The sequence below is a fragment of the Lontra canadensis genome, unplaced genomic scaffold, assembly GCF_010015895.1.
Source record: "Lontra canadensis isolate GAN:19392208 unplaced genomic scaffold, GSC_riverotter_1.0 scaffold16, whole genome shotgun sequence".
In the NCBI taxonomy this organism is placed as follows: Eukaryota; Metazoa; Chordata; class Mammalia; order Carnivora; family Mustelidae; genus Lontra; species Lontra canadensis.
Genome location: NW_022631010.1, coordinates 6302305 through 6321074, shown reverse-complemented (window position 1 = coordinate 6321074; position 18770 = coordinate 6302305). Strand labels below are relative to the sequence as shown.

The window sequence follows — 18770 nt, the reverse complement described above, 5'->3', positions numbered from 1 at the left end:
CTTGTGTGTACATGTATAATGCTTTTCAGATTGGCTCTCGATGGGCTGCTGCTGGAGTTCTGCCCAGCTACCCAGGGCTATGAGCTTAGTTACAGGGATTTCTTCAGTAACTGTGAAGATGGGCAGTTCTCTTGCAAATATCGCTGAGGAGCACCCCTCCAGTCCCAACACAATCAAACACACGGAGTACTGCTCAAGTGTCTGGATGGTTCTGCCTTCCAGCATGCTTTTGCCTGGGTTGGACTGCGTGAGACACGCACTCTAAAATGTCCCAACTTTATTCACAATCAGACCATCGGACCCCCGGCTCCCATCCCACCCCAGCTCCTCAGCTTAGCTTGGCTCTGAAGAAGCTGGATACGCAGTGACCTTCTGCCAAGCCTAGAGCTCAGGGAGACATGCAAGATGAGCCCCTTACTTCTTCTGGGCTTGTGCCCTAGCCCGCTGAATCTTGTCAGCTGTGGCCGCGTCCGTGGCTCCAGTGCAGTGGGACAATACAAGTGTCAGCTCTGCTTCGTTCCGGTGTTCAATGGCCACATCCGCAGCCTGAGCTACATCCCTGTGGTTTGAGCAGGAGGGGGGATGCTGTCAGGTTGCCCAAAGGCACAAGCCGTGCCCCTCATCGGGCCCCCGGGCTCAGCCCCCTAGCACCCATGGGGCTCTCAGCCAACGCACCCAACAAGAAGCAAGGCCTTGACCTTCTGCTCGGGACCCACACGGGAGGCATATTTCTTGGCCTCATATTTGTTGTGTTGTTTCATGCAGATCTCGACAAAGGGCTTAGGAGAAGATGAGGAGAGGAGAAGGTAAGGCAGAGCCTTCTGGTCCTCTCTCTTACGAGCAAAAGCCCAGTGGACGCATGGTCCCCGTGTACTTCATACACCCTTCAGTGTACACAATCCCGACCCACCCCCGCCCTGACACACATGCAAAGCTGTGATCTCCACAGTCTCTGGGCAGGAACTGCCAACACACAGATCTGTTAGAGCCTTGAGACTCTATGTTTATGTCCACACGGCCACTCCACCATCCATGGCTACCCTCTCGCAACAGGAGTCCCTTGCCTTCTCAGGGCCTGTGCTTTCTCTCACCGCTGCCCTTATCCCACCTACCCGCCATACCCCTGAACCGCCTGCCACAGAAAACAACCCCTGTCAGTCTCTTCTACTGCCTCCCGGACATGCCCTCCTTCTGCCCCTCCACCCCCAACTCACACAAGACTTTCCCTTAGGCACACGGTGCTTGCTGCCAGCCTCCTGGGGGGCAAGCAGCTCATGCCCTCTCCGGCCAACACCCGTGGGCTAACTCAGACCCACTCGCCCACAGACCCGGCCCATGAGTGTGCAGACATGGGAAGCACTTGCTAACTATGTGGGAGGGCTGAACAGATGCAGGACCAAGCCATCTGCCCGGCTCTGGGCCTGATCCCCTCCCCAGGACTACTCCCACTGGGCGTGGGGTGGCCGCAGAGCCCCTGCCTCACCAGGTAGCCAATGGGCGATTTCTTGCTCTTAGAAAACTTCTCTAGCTCCTCCCAGTCTTCCAGATCTGCCAGTGCGGTCAGCTTCAGCCACCAGAGCCTGCAGGGAAGCCAGGCTCGCAGGAGTTGTGGGATACACAGGCGATCCCAGGACCTACCTACAGCCCGGGCCTCTCCTACCTCTTGTCTGGAATGCGGAAGTCACGTGCCAGCTGCTCCGCACGTTTGCTGTGGCCGCCGAGGACAAGGGTGGTGACTGTGTCGTGCAGAGACAGGTCCACGAAGTGGCCCCCCAACTCGTCTTCCAGGCGCCGCTGCAGCCGCAGGAGCCGCATTTGATCCTCCGTGGCCTGAGGTGGAGAGGAGGCCATTTGGGTCTGGATGGGGCCAACAGGGAAAGGAGAACAGACCAAGACCAGGAGCAGACGAGGTTCTCAGAAAACAGTAAGGCAAACCTTGGCTGCGAACTCATTCTTGGCCTTGTAGAAGGCATCAGCCGCTGACTGCAGAGCTGCCACTCGTCCCTCGATACGCTGCAGGGGCAAGCAGGGAAGCCTGAGCTCCTGGCACCAAGGAAATCAGCCTTCCCCATTCAGGCTACACTGCTCTCCCCGGGCCCCATGCTCAGGGTTGCCAGGGCCAGCCTTTCGCGCTGGGTGCACCGCCCTCCTCAGTATCCCTGTGGGGAGGCTAGCTCCTCTGGGACAGACCACCATCCTGGCCTCTTATCATCTCAGACTCTCCCGCAACAGTGAGGACCAGAGGGAGTGTGTACTGGACAGGAGGCCCAGATGCCTGGAGAAGGTCCCTGACCAGCAGCCCAGCCCATAGGCCCTCCCCACTCTGTGGACCTCGGACCTCCTCAGCAGCATAGCTGGCTCGGATGTGGAAACTGCCCAGCTCCTGATGGTTGTCATCCTGATTGTAAAGGTCCTTCAGTGTCTCCAGCTCCTGGTGCTTACAGAACTGGGGCCACGGACAAGCAGGCAAGTCAGCAAGGCCAGCTTGGGAGGCCAAGTCGGTGGCTCGGGAGGCTCCAGCCCCACCCTTGCCCAGGGCACACACCTGTCGGTACAAACTCAGGGCCATGGGCTGGTTCCGAAGAGTCATGAAAAAATCTCCTCGGTTTAGCTCATTCTTCAGGTGCAGCAACACCGTGAACACTAAGGAACGGTAAGGTGGTGCGGAGACTCCGGCCCAGCCCTCTGCTTAGCCCAGAGGCCCCAGCCTTGCCCTCCCTCAAACTCTGCTCACCCAGATCAGTGTCCCCACTCTCGATGGCCTTGCTCAGGGCCAGTTTGCTTCTCTTCATCTTTAGGAGAAGGGGTACCTGCTCCCCGGAGCGTGGCTCATACTCCAGCAGCTGTGGGGTGGGGAGAAAGGCACAGAGAGAAGGAGTTGGCCTGGGGGCCTCTAATACCAATGTCAGAGTATCTGGGGAGGGTTGGGCGCCCACACCTTGATGGCCAGCTCTGTGCGGCCACAGCCATAGGCCCGTGCAGCAATGTCAGAGTAAGAGACGCCTGGTGTGTCCCCCAGCTTCTGGTTAATGGCCCGAGCGACATCCTCATCAGACACATCCTTTTGTTGTACCTGCAGACAGAAGAGGGTAGTCACCCACACCTGGAGCTCATCCTTCATCCACCGCCCCAACTGGCCCTGGATCAGGACCTCCCCCTTCACCTCTACACTTCGTGTTTCCCACATGTCTCCGGGGCCTGGCATCTTCTAGTTGACTTTGAAGTCCACCCTGTGTCCTTACCTTGTAGCAGGCCCAGTGAGCCAGGATCCTGCTGACACCCTGCACTTCAGGAAGGCGCAGGTACTCACAGATCTGGATCGCCAGAGGGTAAAGCCTCCGTAACACCAGCCTGGCAGGCAAGGGGATAAAGGGTACAGGAGTGAGGTGGGATAGAAAGAGAGGGCAGAGTGGCCCCAGCCTGTAATTCAGACCTTCCAGCTCCCGAAGAAATGGGTGAGGAACAGTGTCCACAAGAACCCACCAGGGGCTAGAATGCCCGCCCACATAGAGAGCCCTCCTCCCAGAGCCCTGGGGCTTGCTATACCTATCCAGCAGCACCTGGATGGTGAGCTGTTTATATCTAGATTTTACGTGGTTAAGGATCCAAGGACTTGCAGGCAGTATGTTTAGCCCCTTCACCTCCCCTCTCCACCACGGGCTGTAAACATCCCAGAAGCTCGCTTAAGGATACTGGCTGTAAGTGAGGGGGATCCCGATGTGGTAATCCCGGATGGCATTGAGCACACGCAGGTCCTGACACATGCGCACGAAGCTGTCCGGTGGAAATCTGTCGAGGAAACACTTTCCAAAGGAGGCCGCCTGAGAAGAGCCAGAGGGTGAGAGGGGTGATCATACCTGCTGCCCTACCCTTCCCGCTAGGGCACACCCCCCACAACACGCCCAGCACCCCTCCAGCCCCATCCCCGCTGGCCAGGCCGACCCTGAGCAAACTCTTCTGCATGTCTGGCCGGTGCTCATGTCCCGCAGCCTCGATGCACTGCTGCACGGCCTGGGTCAGCTGCCCCAGCTCCTGGATCTCCCGGAGGTACTCATCTGCCTTCTGGCTCTCTTTCTGGGGCGTGGATGAAGGGCACCAGGGATGGGGTGCCATGAGCGAGAATACCCCCATTTCTGGTCCCCCCATCCCTCTGGGCTGGAGTTCAAATGGGCTGGCATGGAGGGGCTGCAGAGGCCAAAGCCCAAACTCCCTCAGCCCACAGTCCACCCAAGTTACCCATACACCCCTCGCCATATCCACCCGCAATTGCCCACTGAGGGCCTTGATGACAGCCCTGATCGGTGCCTGGGCTGGGGACAACAGGGGTTCCCTGTCCCTCCCCATCACTGCATGGAAGATACCATATCACTTCAGTCTACCTGAGCTGGCTCTCCCCAGTGTCCTGCCTGGACTCCTCTCTTGACAAGTGGCACCTGGCTGAGTTCATTGTGCCCAGGCAGGGAGGGACACAGGGCTGAGCCAGTTAGGAAGGGGAAGGAGAAGAGCATGGGCTGGGGCCCAGGGAGAGGCCTAAGGCTTTACCTCATACTCTTTCTGGGCCTCCAACAATAGTGCTCCAGGAGCCATGGAGGCAATTTTGAAGATCTCCTCGCTGGCCACTAGGGGAGGGAGGTGGTGAGTGTTGGGAGGGCAGGGAATCCTCAGCACTGGCTCAGTGCCCTGATCCTGCCCTGGGGCCCATGGTCCCCTGGGAGGGCCTCACCTGGAACCTCATGAAGGAACTCATGGGTGCTTCGAGAGAAGATGCGGACTCCATCCAGCTCAGGCACTAGGTAGGAGTCTTCATCCAGCACAAACCTGGGCTCGGTCAAGGTTCCCAAAAGTACCCAGAAATGGGGCAGGGCAGGTGAGCCTCTCTCACCTTCTTTCCCTTCCCACCCGCACAGGCAGCCCTCCAAGGATACTGGATGCTCTCAGGTGCGTCACCCACCACCATCAGCCGTCTCTCCCAGGCCACCACGACAGCCCTCTCTTTGCTGCGAGGACGGCTGCACCTGTGGGCAGCATCACATGCACATCTGGGAAACACACAGGACACGGGGCCCACAGACACGTCTCTCACCTTCCCACATCGCTGCTTATACTGCTCTGCCTTGGGACAGCCCTGCACACGCATGCCACCCCTTATCCCATGCCTCTGACTGACATCTGCTTCCCTCTCCCCCTGTGCTGTCAGCTCCCAGGAGCATCTGGGGCCCACAGGGCCACAGAGGTTTCCCTCAAATATGCACTGGCAGAGAGGATAGCTCCTCCTGGTGTGGCCAGTAGACAGGCTGAATCAAGGCGTCCCAGGATACAAGGCTGTGCCCACCCACAGCATTTTACCCCCATCCTCACCAGACCATCTGCTTCGGGGGGGCCCGGATGTTGCAGTTGAACTCGCACAGCTTCTCCTGGAAGGGTGCAAGGAACATCACGGCCCTGTCCCAGTAGTCACCAGTCTGGTTAAAAGGCCCTTCCCTTACCCTGAACAGCTCTTGCCGGGACAAGACAGGGTGCCCCCACGTTGTCCCAGGAGCACACCTTGAGTGATGCCGTCCCCATCCAGATATAGCCTGTGTCTGTGAAGAGGGCCAGGTGTCGGTAGGTGAAGGAGACTGCCATCTGCAGAAAGCTGCTCACTCCGGGCGCCAGGCCAGGGGGCGTCTGGGACAGGCCAGGGACAGCAGACATTGTCTCACTGCCTCCCCAGGCACTGCCTCCCGCACCCCTTCCATTTCCCTCTCGCTCAGGGCCCTCACCACTGCCGAGCAGGCTGCATGGTCAAGAAGGTAAAGATCAGGCCCCACAGCCAGAAGAATGTGTGCAACTCGGTCCTGGCACAGTGTGGTCCAGCATGAGGGTGCGCTCTGCAGACCTGTGGCCGGGGCAGGGGGCAACCTCAGGATAGCCAGAGCCCACGGCTTCAGCCTCTCCTGGCCCCCAGGTCTGGAGGGCACCGAACGCCTGTCTCAGGGATGTTGGGGCTCACCTGGCACCTCTGGCATCCGGCGGAGCTTGAGATCACCCACATTGGCGCTGAGGGTAAAGCGGTGGGCCCCCGTGAGGATGGCCACCCCCGAACCAAACTCAGTGTGGAAGATCCGGGCGTCTAGAACGTGGTTCTGGAGCACCTCCTAGGAAGAGGGGCTGTGGGTTGAGAAAGCCAGAGGCCCAGACTCCAGCCCTCTCCCCAGCCCCCTGCGGTCCCTACATTGCCCATGCTGAAGTGCCTCCGGAAGTCGCCGTGAAGCCCGTAAACCAGCACCACACCATCTTCCTGCACGCAGAGCAGCTCCTCCTCGGCTGACCAGCCTAGTGACACCACGGGCCCGCTCTTCCACTGCAGAGGACGGTAAAGTTCCTGAGGCTGTCCTTGGGACCCAGACCCGGCCTAGCCCCAAGCAGGGATCATGAGTGCTCACCAGCAGACTGGCCAGAGGCAGGCCGGAGGCGGAGTAGATCTCAAGCACTGGCCGGACACTGGCCGCCTTCTCCTTCCGCCACGGGTTCCTCAACAGTGCTGTAGTTCAAGAAGAGATTTTCTGTCCAGCTCCCCAGGCCCACCCCGTATGAGAACCAAAATTTAAAGCAGCTCAGCAGGGGGTGAGAAATGGGGGGGGGCGAGGGGTAGCCACATTAGCAAGGAGCACCTGCCAGCAAGGCCCCCAGGGAATCATGCACCTCGAGTTCAACCCATTGTCCCAGAACATGCAGTAGCATAGGGGTGACATACCAATGGGGCCCCCATAGGGCGCAGCAGCTACCAGGCAGTCCCTGAGTTCCTCCTTCAGGTCCCAGTCCATGCTGTACAGCTCATACTTCCTGCCCACACAGAGGCAAGCAGAAATTAGCCTCCTCATGACCTTGCGTCCAGATGGAGTGAGCCCAGAGGAACCCCTAAAACCTCCATTTGTCCTTCACAGGGCAGTCGAGGCCCCCCACAGCTGGGAGAGGGTGACGACTAGAAACAGCTCGGGCAACTGACCACATCCATGCTTAGGGACAGCAGGTGATGGAACAGAGGCAGTTGGCTGGGAAGGACGCAGTTCGTGGGGCAAGAGTCCAAGGGTGGCAGGAACTCGTGGCACGAGAGACAGGCTATGTGACCAATATCCAAGGCATAAATTCAGGTAGGACCAGGGTGGGGTGGCTACCTTGGGCCGGCATTAGCAGGAAATAAGACCCTCTAAGGTGGGGGCAGGTCTCTCAGAGCAAGCAGCCTTTCTTCTATTTCTAGTTCTTAACACCAAAGCAGGTTGTGGGATTTATATCCAGGGGTCGCCCTCAATGCCTACTGATAATGAACTCCATTTTAGAGGCACTCAGTTAGTTAGCAGTGCTTGAAACAAATCCCAGGGGCACCTGGGTGGTTCAGTGGGTTAAGCTTCTGCCTTCGGGTCATGATCCCAGAGTCCAGGGATCGAGCCCTGCATCAGGCTCTCTGCTCAGCAGGAAGCCTGCTCCCCAATGCCCCCGCTTGCCTCTCTGCCTACTTGTGCTCTTTCTGTCAAATGAATAAATAAAATCTTAAAAAGAAGGAAGGAAGGAAGGAAGGAAGGAAGGAAGGAAAGAAAGAAAGAAAGATCCCAGAGGAGCTCTTCGGTGAGTCCAGAGCTCGGGGACTGAGTCCTGGGCTGGAGATGTCAATCTCTGAATGCTCAGCTTATGGGAGGTCACAGAAATCACAAGCTGGCACGAGATGACTGGAGTCTGAAATGGGCATGGGTCGCTGAGAGTGTGTGCGACATGAAGACGGAGTAGGAGTCCTGAAGCATGCCATCATTTGAGGGCTGGAGGTGGGGACAAGCAGACAGAAAAGGAGTAGGCCCTTTCCCAGGAAGCCAAGAGAAAGCAGTATTTAAGGGGAGTGTTTCCTCCAGTATCATTTCGGGAGCCTTCCTGATAAGAATCAGAAAGATGCCTACCATTATCTTCTATTTGACATTCTTCTTGGGGTTCTAGCAAAATAATTTAAGAAAAAAACAAATAAAAAGAGGTTTATATTTTGGAAAAGGAGTGAGTTTGCTGCTAGTTGCAAATAATGTGATTGCCTACTTAGAAAATCCAAAGCAGGCTATGGACTAATGAACAAAACAAAAGGGCAATCAACAGAAGCCTACATATTTTCTATATTGATATATTTCTATATCATAACAAAAATCGACTAAAATATGACTTTAAAAGACCCTAATCATGATAGTATTAAAATGATGATATGCAAGAATAAACCTAACGAAAGTTTTTACCAGATACAATCATGGGGTGGGGTGAAGAGAGGCGAACGAGGAAACAAACCCTTAACTATACAAAACAAACTGAGGGGGCACCTGGGTGGCTCAGTGGGTTAAAGCCTCTACCTTCGGCTCAGGTCATGATCCCAGAGTCCTGGGATCGAGCCCCACATCGGGCTTTCTGCTCCGCGGGGAGCCTGCTTCCTCCTCTCTCTCTGCCTGCCTCTCTGCCTACTTGTGATCTCTGTCTGTCAAATAAATAAATAAAATCTTAAAAGAAAGAAAACAAACTGAGGGCAATGGGAGGGGAGCAGGCAAGGGTGGGGCTGGGACAGAGGAGTAGTTAAATAGGTGATGGGGATTAAGGAGGGCACTGCTGAGATGGGAACCAGGTGTTTTCTGTAAGTAATGAATCACTAAATTCTACACCTTACGCTGTATGTTAATAAACTGGAATTTAAATAAAAACTTGAAGGAGGGACATCTGGGTGGCTCAGGTCATGATCCCAAGGTCCTGGGATCAAGTCCTGAGTTGGGCTTCCTGCTCAGCTGGGAGTCTGCTTCTCCCTCTACCCCTCCCCCTGCTTGTACTCCTGCTGGTTCTCTGTCTCTGTCACTCTCTCTCAAAAATAAATAAAATCTTTTTTAAAAAACCTTAAAGAAAAATAAAGTTAAAAAAATCAAAGTTTATTCAAAGATATAAAAACACAGAGAAATAAGTAAATAAAATCTTAATAAAATCTCAATAAATAAAATCTTAATAAAATCTCAAATAAATAAATAAAATCTTTAAAAAAAAACTAAACATAAAATCCTTTAGAAAATACAGGCTAATAGTTTTTTATAATGTAAACTACGGAAAAGTCTTTCAGAGCAAGACACATTCCAAACTGATCCATGAATGCATAAAAACTCCAGTAAAAACCACTCCCAGTTGGGTGGGGGGTGGAGGAAGCACATATTGATTCTTCTTTTTTTTCTTTTTAAGTAGGCTCCACGCCCAGCATGGGCCCAGTGCAGGGCTTGAATTCCTGACGCTCAGATGGAGACCTGAGCTGAGATCAAGAGTCCGATGCTTAACTGACTGAGCCACCCAGGCGCCCCAGGACAAACAGATTCTAAAACTCACTGTAAGAAAAAACAAATATCATTTTTAAACAGAAAATGCTGAAAAGTATTTTAAAATATTTTGAAAATAAGAGAACAGATATACATCAGATATCAAATATACTACATAAAACTGAAGTTAATTAAAACTGTTGTTTTGGGACAGGGATAAGCAAATAGATTAACGGAAGAAAAGAGTCCAGAAAAAGAACTGGGAATTGAGCACGTAATAAAGATGGCATTTCAAATTGTTGCAAATTGATACTTGAAATGAGATAATGGGCCATATGGGAAGAATTGCAATAAACACTATTTCATTACTTAATCTCTACAATACAATATTTTCCAGATGGAATTCTGGATTTAAATGTTAAAAATAAATAAATAAAGCCGTATCAGAACAAATCTTGGATCTCTTCACACTCTCAAAACAGAAACAATTTCTAAGTATGATATATAACCCAGAAGTCACAGAAAAAGAACAAGTAGAGATAAAAAAGACTTCTGGGGGCGCCTGGGTGGCTCAGTAGGTTAAGCCTCTGCCTTTGGCTCAGATCATGGTCTCAAGGGTCCTGGGATCCAGCCCTGCATTGGGCTCCTTGCTCAGCGGGGAGCCTGCTTCCCCCTCTGCCTCTCTGCCTACTTGTAATCTCTATCTCTCTGTCAAATAAACAAAATCTTTTCAAAAAAAGACTTCTGTATACTTCTATATGAAAAGGGTAAAAACAATAAGTACGTTTTGTATCTGCTTCTATTTGAAAAACAAGAAATTCTGGAAAGATTTCTAAAATGCTAGTAACTGATTACTGGTAGGTGAGGAGGTGGGATCAGTTGAGTAAGGACAGGGACAGGAATGAGACTTTGAGGTTTTAAATCACATTAATGGTTATTTATTAAAATGGTGAACATTAAGGGGCGCCTGGGTGGCTCACTCGGTTAAAGCCTCTGCCTTCGGCTCAGGTCATGATCTCAGGGTCCTGGGATCAAGCCCTGCATCGGGCTCTCTGCTCAGCGGGGAGCCTGTTTCCCCCCTCTCTGTCTCTGCCTGCCTCTCTGTCTACTTGTGATCTGTCAAATTTTAAAAAAATGATGAACATTAAAAAACTTTTATACATTTAAAAAATCCATGGAAAACTAGGAAGACAGACAAAGAAAAGAAGAAAAACACGACACATGTGAAAAACAGGTACTTTTCTTAAAAATACAAAAGGCTCTAAATAATTTTTAACATTTTTTAAAAGATTTTATTTGTTTGAGAAAGAGAGACCGCACAAGTGGGGAGGTGGGCAGAGGGAGAAGAAGCAGACTCCCTGCTGAGCAGGGAGCCCAACTCCAGGCTTGATCCCAGGACCCTGGCATCATGACCCGAGGGGAAGGCAGATGCTCAATGGACTGAGACACCCAGATGCCCCAGCTCTAAGTAATTTTTAAAAATGAAACTAAAACCAAAAGAAGAATGGTCAAGGGCTATAATCATACTATTTTATGTGAAAATATTAAAGAACTAAACAGGGGTGGCTGGGTGGCTCAGCTGGTTAAGTGCCCACCTTCAGCTCAGGTCATGATCCCAGCAACCTGGAATCAAGCCCCACGTCAGGCTCCCTGCTCAGTGGGGAATCTGCTTCTCCCTTTCCCTCTGCTCATGCTCTCTCTCTCTCAGGCATTCTCTCTCAAATAAATAAATAAAATCTTAAAAAAAAAAAAACTAAACCTAAAATCCTTGAGAAAATACAGGCTAATTTTTTTTTATAATGTAAACTATGGAAAAGTCTTTCAGAGCAAGACACAAAACCCAGAAATTACCAAGGAAAAGGATGATATATTTTATTACATAAAAATTAAAATTCTGTATGTTAAAAATGAATACGTAAGAGTCAAGTGACCTACACGAGAAAATATTTGTAACATTTCTAACAAAGGGTTAATATGGAGACCGTGTAAAGAGCCCTTTACACACCCATGGAAACAACAAAATGGAAAAATAGTCGAAGATGAAGATATGAAGCCATATCTAATGACACTGTAAATATGAATTTAAAATTTTTTACATTTGACCAACCAAATGACAAAAAAATAAGGGGATAAGAGCATCCAATATCGTTGAAGATGTGGAAAAATGAACACTTTCACACATATTAGGTGGATGTATAAATTGGTTCAGCCCTTATGTAAGAAAATGAAGTGCTATTTATCCAACTCTTTTTTTTTTAGATTTTATTTATTTATTTGACCCAACAAGAAAGGGAACACAAGCAGGGAGAGTGGGAGAGGGAGAAGCAGGCTTCCCGCTGAGCAGGGGCCCTGATGCAAGGCTTGGTCTGAGCTGAAGGCAGATGCTTAACGACTGAGCCACCCAGGCACCCCATATCTATCCAACTTTTAAGTATGTAAACCCTCTGACTTAGCAAATTCCTTCTAAGAGTCTAACATAAGACAACTTGTATGACTGCACAAAGGTATGAATTCACTGTGGCACTATTTAAAATAGTTCTCTTGCAAATCCTGGAAAAACCTACTTCAATATGGGGCTGGTTAAATTAACTATGAGATGGCTGTTCTGGGGAATATTATGTGGCCATTAATAAGGTGAGTCTGCGTACTGACATGAAGTGATCTCTAGATGTCCTGTTAAGTAAAAACAAACAAATGGGCGCCTGGGTGGCTCAGTGGGTTAAAGCCTCTGCCTTTGGCTCAGGTCATGATCCCAGGGTTCTGGGATCGAGCCCCACATCGGGCTCTCTGCTCGGCAGTGAGCGTGCTTCCCTTCCTCTCTCTCTGCCTGCTTCTCTGCCTACTTGTGATCTCTGTCTGTCAAATAAATAATAAATAAAATCTTTATTAAAAACAAAAAAACCTCTGAAGCTCAATAGGAACCATATGAACCCATTTGTTTTATTTTCACTTTTATTTTTTAAAAGATTTTATTATTTATTATTATTATATATACTATATATTTTATATATAATATATAATGCATATAGTATATCATATTATTATATAATAATATGTTATATTATTATATAATATATATTATTATTTATTTATTTATTTGACAGAGAGAGAGAGAAACACAGCAAGAGAGGGAACACAAGCAGAGGGAGCAGGAGAGGGAGGAGGCTTCCTGCTGAGCAGGGAGCTCAATGCAGGGCTTGATCCCAGAACTCTGGCATCATGACCTGAGCAGAAGGCAGATGCTTAACGACTGAGCCACCCAGGCGCCCCGAACCCATTTATTTTATATGAAAACTAAGCACATATTTTGTATATATATACACATATATATACACATATATGTACATAAAACTACACGTGTGTGTGTAAATGCACAGAAAAACCCTCAGAGACACGAAGCTGCACTGAGCCAGAGACAGTGGTTACCTGTGCGGAGGGTTGTGAATGGAGGATGTTGAAGGACTGCTAAGTTTTAGACTTTTACATTACTTGACTTTTTGATAAGCCATATGCATTTTTTGACATTTTGTTACTAAAATCATGCATGAAAATCTGACAGGAAAACAGTTGTTCACACAGACCTAGCATGTCACTTCTCGTGGAGCCACTCAGCTCCAAATTCACCCTCCACTACTGCTCTGTGATAGACAGCATTGCTTTAGGCCTTTCCCCTTCACCATGAGTGTGAGCTTCATCTTTCCCAGCAGAGGGCGCTCAGAGGGACATTGCCGGAGGAAAGAGCTCTCCGACAGCTTCCAGCTGGGCCAGCGGGCAAGCAGCCAGGGTGTGAGGACATCTGGCGGCGCTCTGCCTCCGTTATGCAGCAGCAATCTCAAAGGTTCTCCTGGAATGGTGATCACATTCCCAAGCCTCCCTGGGCAGACACCACACTCCTGGCCACACCAGGCTCTGCTTCCTCGGCTGCCAAGATCTGGCTACTCGGCCTGTGCCCCTGTGTTTGCACTGACTGATTGCCCCTCTGCACACCTGTGTACCCAACCACTGCCTGTGACTCGGCATACAGACACCATGGGCTCCAGGCTGCAGAAGAAGCACCATTTCATCCCATGCCACGTGCTTGGCCACCTGTTGCCGCTTCCCTGTATTCCCCTACCTCTGAACCCCAGAGCGTTGTTTCTTGCTTGCCCAGGACCTGGGGACCAGCTCTGGCCCAGGTAAACCAGTGAACTTCTCTGCTTTCCAGTGATCTGCAGTTTTATTTTCGCCATTAGTATCTGAACCCCTGCATGGGAAGGGGTTTCCTTTCCAAGTGTGTCACTCCTTGGGTGCTCTCCCTCAGCCTAATAATTCTTTATGTTTATCATTCTCCATTTAGGTCTCCCGACTGGACCCAAACTGATACAAACTTGGGGCAGGGAGTGGTTCAGAAGACAGCACCCTAAAGATGCGATCTGCGGATTGGTTTGGTTGTGTGCTTGGGCCTGAGTACAGTACTGAGCTCCCGGTCATGGGAAACGAATGCTAGTCACCTATTTCATGCAGCGGCATCACAATTAATCAAGCCTGCAGTTTGCTGTGGTGAAATGCCAAGTCAGACATGTGCCTTCAGAGTGACTTCTGTGCCTGACCGTGGGCTAGATCATTCTGAGTTCACTTGAACATTTATAAAGAGAAAATGACAAACTTAGGTCCATTAACTTTCAGCTCAAATCATGGCCCTGAGAAGTAGGAAGCTTCCATAATTGCCACACAGCTGCTACTGCTAAAAATCAAACACAAAATTTAATTGTGTGGGTTATTAAATTATAACAGTTGAATTAACCAACACACCATTTTTCAAGTGAAATTTAACAGCATTGATGGGAACAAGAACTGTATCCTGAAACTTAGAAACAATGCAAGTAGCTTCCCTTCGTGTGTCCAAGGAGACTAGCCTTCGGCTCTTGAAAACCCTGTGATAACCTCCTTTGGGGTAGATGTCTTGGGAGCCTCCCTCCCCAGGGCTGACCTGGCTAACACTACTGCTGAGTGGCTAATATGCCAACAACAGAGACTAAGATCTGGTCCCAATATGGCACCATTCCTGGGGGTACCAGCCTACAAGTTGATTACATATGACTTTGCAAGGGAGGATGTGGCCATCAGCATCCAAACCTACTGGTCAATCTCTACTTTGCTCCTAGTGGACAATCTGATGTAAGAAGCTTGCAGATGTGATGCTGCATAAGTATCACACCATCACTTATGACACATTTTTGCCAAAAATGCTCACCCTGAATCTATTCAGGCCTCTAGATCTAATACAGTTTCAGGAAATACAGGCTATGATAGAGAATAAAGATCAAAGGCACCAGAGGGAAGCAATGGGACAAATCCAGAAAGTAATCTGGTCTCTTAAACAAGTCAACGTCATGAAAACAAAAGGTAGCTGGGTCTCTGAAAGAATTAGTAAGATTGATAAACCCCTGGCCAGACATATCAAAAAGAAAAGAGAAAGGACCCAAATAAATAAAATCAAGAATGAAAGAGGAGAGACCACAACCAACACCAAAGAAATATAAACAATTATAAGAACATATTATGAGCAACTATATGCCAGCAAATTTGACAATCTGGAAGAAATGGATGCATTCCTAGAGACATATAAACTACCAAAACTGAACCAGGAAGAAGTAGAAAACCTGAACAGACCCATAACCAGTAAGGAGATTGCAGCGGTCATCAAAAATCCCCCAACAAACAAGAGCCCAGGGCTTGACGGCTTCCCAGGGGAATTCTACCAAACATTTAAAGAAGAATTAATACCTATTCTCCTGAAACTGTTCCCAAAAATAGAAATGGAAGGAAAACTTCCAAACTCATTCTATGAGACCAGCATTACCTTGATCCCAAAACCAGACAAAGACTCCATCAAAAAACAGAATTACAGACCAATATCCTTGATGAACACAGATGTGAAAATTCTCACCAAAATACTAGTCAATAGGATCCAACAGTACATTAAAAGGATTATTCACCACGTCCAAGTGGGATTTATTCCAAAGCTGCAAGGTTGGTTCAACAGTCACAAATCAATCAATGTGATACAATACATTACTAAAAGAAAGAACAAGAACTATATGATACTCTCAATAGATGCTGAAAAAGCATTTGAAAAAGTACAGCATCCTTTCTTGATCAAAACTCTTCAAAGTGTAGGTATAGAGGGTGCATACCTCAATATCATCAAAGCCATCTATGAAAAACCCACAGCAAATATCATTCTCCCACAGCAAATACCATTCTCAATGGAGAAAAACAGAGAGCTTTTCCGCTAAGGTCAGGAACATGGCAGGGATGTCCAATATCACCACTGCTATTCAACATAGTACTAGAAGTCCTAGCCTCAGCAATCAGACAACAAAAAGAAATTAAAAGCATCCAAATCGGCAAAGAAGAAGTCAAACTATCCCTCTTTGCAGATGATGTGATACTTTATGTGGAAAACCCAAAAGACTCCACCCCAAATCTGCTAGAACTTGTACAGGAATTCAGTAAAGTGTCAGGATACAAAATCAGTGCACAGAAATCTGTTGCGTTTCTATACACCAACAACAAGACAGAAGAAAGAGAAATTAAGGAGTCCATCCCATTTACAATTTCACCCAAAACCATTAGATACCTAGGAATAAACCTAACCAAAGAGGCAAAGAATCTGTACTCAGAAAACTATAACGTACTCATGAAAGAAATTGAGGAAGACACAAAAAAATGGAAAAATATTCCATGCTCATGGATTGGAAGAACAAATACTGTGAAAATGTGTATGCTACCTAAAGCTATCTACACGTTTAATGCAATCCCTATCAAAATCCCATCAATTTTTTTCGAAGAAGTGGAACAAATAATCCTAAAATTTATATGGAACCGAAAAGACCTCGAATAGCCAGCGGAATGTTGAAAAAGAAACCCAAAGTTGGTGGCATCACAATTCCAGACTTCAAGCTCTATTACAAAGCTGTCATCATCAAGACACCATGGTACTGGCACAAAAACAGACATAAAGATCAATGGAACAGAATACAGAGTCCAGAAATAGACCCTCAACTCTATGGTCAACTAATCTTTGACAAAGCAGGAAAGAACGTCCAATGGAAAAAAGACAGTCTCTTCAACAAATGGTGTTGGGAAAATGGGACTGCCACATGCAGAAAAATGAAACTGGGCCATTTCCTTACACCACACTCCAAATGGATGAAAGACCTCAATGTGAGAAAGGAATCCACCAAAATCCTTGAGGAGAACGCAGGGAGCAACCTCTTTGACCTCAGCCACAGCAACTTCTTCCTAGAAACATCGCCAAAGGCAAGGGAAGCAAGGCCAAAGATGAACTAATGGGACTTCATCAAGATCAAAAGCTTTTGCACAGCAAAGGAAACAGTCAATAAAACCAAAAGACCACTGACAGAATGGGAGAAGATATTTGCAAACAACATTATCAGATAAAGGGCTAGTATCCAAAATCTATAAAGAACTTATTAAACTCAACACCCAAAGAACAAATAATCCAATCAAGAAATGGGCAGAGGACATGAACAGATATTTCTGCAAAGAAGACATCCAGATGGACAACAGACACATGAAAAAGTGCTCCACATCACTTGGCATCAGGGAAATACAAATCAAAACCACAATGAGATACCACCTCACACCAGTCAGAACGGCTAAAATAAACAAGTCAGGAAATGACAGATGCTGGTGAGGATGCAGACAAAGGGGAACCTCCTACACTGTTGGTGGGAATGCTAGCTGGTGCAGCCACTCTGGAAAACAGCATGGAGTTTCCTCAAAAGGTTGAAAATAGAGCTACTACGACCCAGGAATCGCACTACTGGGTACTTACCCTAAAGATACAAACGTAGTGATCCAAAGGGGCACGTGTGCCCAAATGTTTATAGCAGCAATGTCCACAATAGCCAAACTATGGAAAGTACCTAGATGTCCATCAACAGATGAATGGATAAAGAAGAAGCGGAATATATATACAATGGAATACTATGCAGTCATCAAAAGAAATGAAATCTTGCTATTTGTAATGACGTGAATGGAACTAGAGGGTATTACGCTGAGTGAAATAAGTCAATCAGGGAAAGACAATTATCATATGATCTCCCTGATATGAGGAATTTGAGAGGCAAAGTAGGGGGCTGGGGGTTAGGGAAGGAAAAAATGAAACAAGATGGGATCCGGAGGGAAATAAACCGTAAGAGACTCTTAATCTCACAAAACAAACTGAGGGTTGCCGGGGGGTAGGGGGGTATGGAGAGGGTGGCTGGGTTACGGATATTGGGGAGGGTATGTGCTATGGTGAGTGCTGTGAAGTGTGTAAGCCTGACAATTCACAGACCTGTACCCCTGGGGCTAATAATACATTACATGTTAATTAAAAAAAAAAAAAAGGTAAGGGTGGGAGTGGAGACAATAATGTTCAAGTTTACAAGAGGCTTAGTTAAGAGAGGTAAGCAAACAAGTAATTCTGGTTTGGGTCTTGATTTGAACAAACCGGTTATAAAAAGACACTTTGAAGACGACTGGAGAAGTCTAAATAAGGACCGGTAGTCAGACAGACGACTTTAAATGTTAATTTTGTTAGGCGTAAAAGAGTCCTGCAGTTTTTTAGGAAAGACTGTGTTTTTAGAGGAAAAAATCATTTTTTAAAGTAATACACATTGATGTTATGTCTGTAATTTAATCTTTTTTTAAAAAAGATTTTATTTATTTATTTGATAGACAGAGATTACAAGTAGTCAGAGAAGCAGGCAGAAAGAGAGGAGGAAGCAGGTTCCCCACTGAGCAGAAAGCCCTATGCGGGGTTCGATCCCAGGACCCTGAGACCATGACCTGAGCCGAAGGCAGAGGCTTTAACCCACTAAGCCACCCAGGCACCCTGTAATTTAATCTTTTAAAAGACTTTATTTTTAAGTAATCTCCATACCCAACATGGGGCTCTAATTTGCAACCCTAAGATCAAGAGTTGCATGCTCTACCGACTGAGCCAGCCAGGTGCCCCTGCAAATTTACTTTAATATACATCAGAAAGGGGTGCCTTCGTGGCTCAGTTGAGCATCAGACTCTTGGTTTCAACTCAGGTCATGATCTCAGGGTCTTGGGACCAGCCCACATCATACTCAGTGCAGAGTCTGCTTGTCTCTCTCCCGTCCCCTCTGCACCCTGCCACCCCCCGTGCCGTGCAGCTCTCTCTCTCTCTCCCAATAAAATCTTAAAAAAAAAAAAAGAAAGAAAGAAATACAACAGAAAAAGTGTTTGATTAAAAAGATGTATCTGGGGGCGCCTGGGTGGCTCAGTGGGTTAAGCCTCTGCCTTCGGCTCAGGTCATGATCCCAGGGTCCTGGGATCGAGCCCCGCATCGGGCTCTCTGCTCAGCGGCGAGCCTGCTTCCCTTCCTCTCTCTCTCTCTGCCTGCCTCTCTGCCTACTTCTGATCTCTGTCTATCAAATAAATAAATAAAAAAAAAAA

At 48.2% G+C, this 18770-nt stretch overlaps 1 protein-coding gene across 1 annotated transcript in view; it reads right to left on the bottom strand.

Annotated features, from left to right (window-relative positions):
- Positions 1–258: 258 nt before the first annotated feature.
- VPS16 (VPS16 core subunit of CORVET and HOPS complexes) overlaps positions 259–18770 on the bottom strand; it is a 27375-nt gene continuing 8863 nt past the window's right edge. The window contains exons 2-24 of the mRNA XM_032859043.1: positions 6737–6825; positions 6426–6523; positions 6215–6343; positions 5993–6137; positions 5763–5878; positions 5545–5667; positions 5359–5414; positions 4926–5015; positions 4724–4818; positions 4543–4619; positions 3943–4074; positions 3694–3821; positions 3547–3582; positions 3243–3351; positions 2939–3073; positions 2735–2843; positions 2546–2643; positions 2339–2446; positions 1936–2013; positions 1661–1830; positions 1484–1580; positions 676–779; positions 259–559 (exon numbers count right to left, since the gene is read on the bottom strand). Of these exons, the coding sequence (XP_032714934.1) occupies positions 415–559; positions 676–779; positions 1484–1580; positions 1661–1830; positions 1936–2013; positions 2339–2446; positions 2546–2643; positions 2735–2843; positions 2939–3073; positions 3243–3351; positions 3547–3582; positions 3694–3821; positions 3943–4074; positions 4543–4619; positions 4724–4818; positions 4926–5015; positions 5359–5414; positions 5545–5667; positions 5763–5878; positions 5993–6137; positions 6215–6343; positions 6426–6523; positions 6737–6825 (2467 nt within the window). The 3' untranslated portion in view covers positions 259–414. The remainder of the gene's footprint in view (positions 560–675; positions 780–1483; positions 1581–1660; positions 1831–1935; positions 2014–2338; positions 2447–2545; positions 2644–2734; positions 2844–2938; positions 3074–3242; positions 3352–3546; positions 3583–3693; positions 3822–3942; positions 4075–4542; positions 4620–4723; positions 4819–4925; positions 5016–5358; positions 5415–5544; positions 5668–5762; positions 5879–5992; positions 6138–6214; positions 6344–6425; positions 6524–6736; positions 6826–18770) is intronic.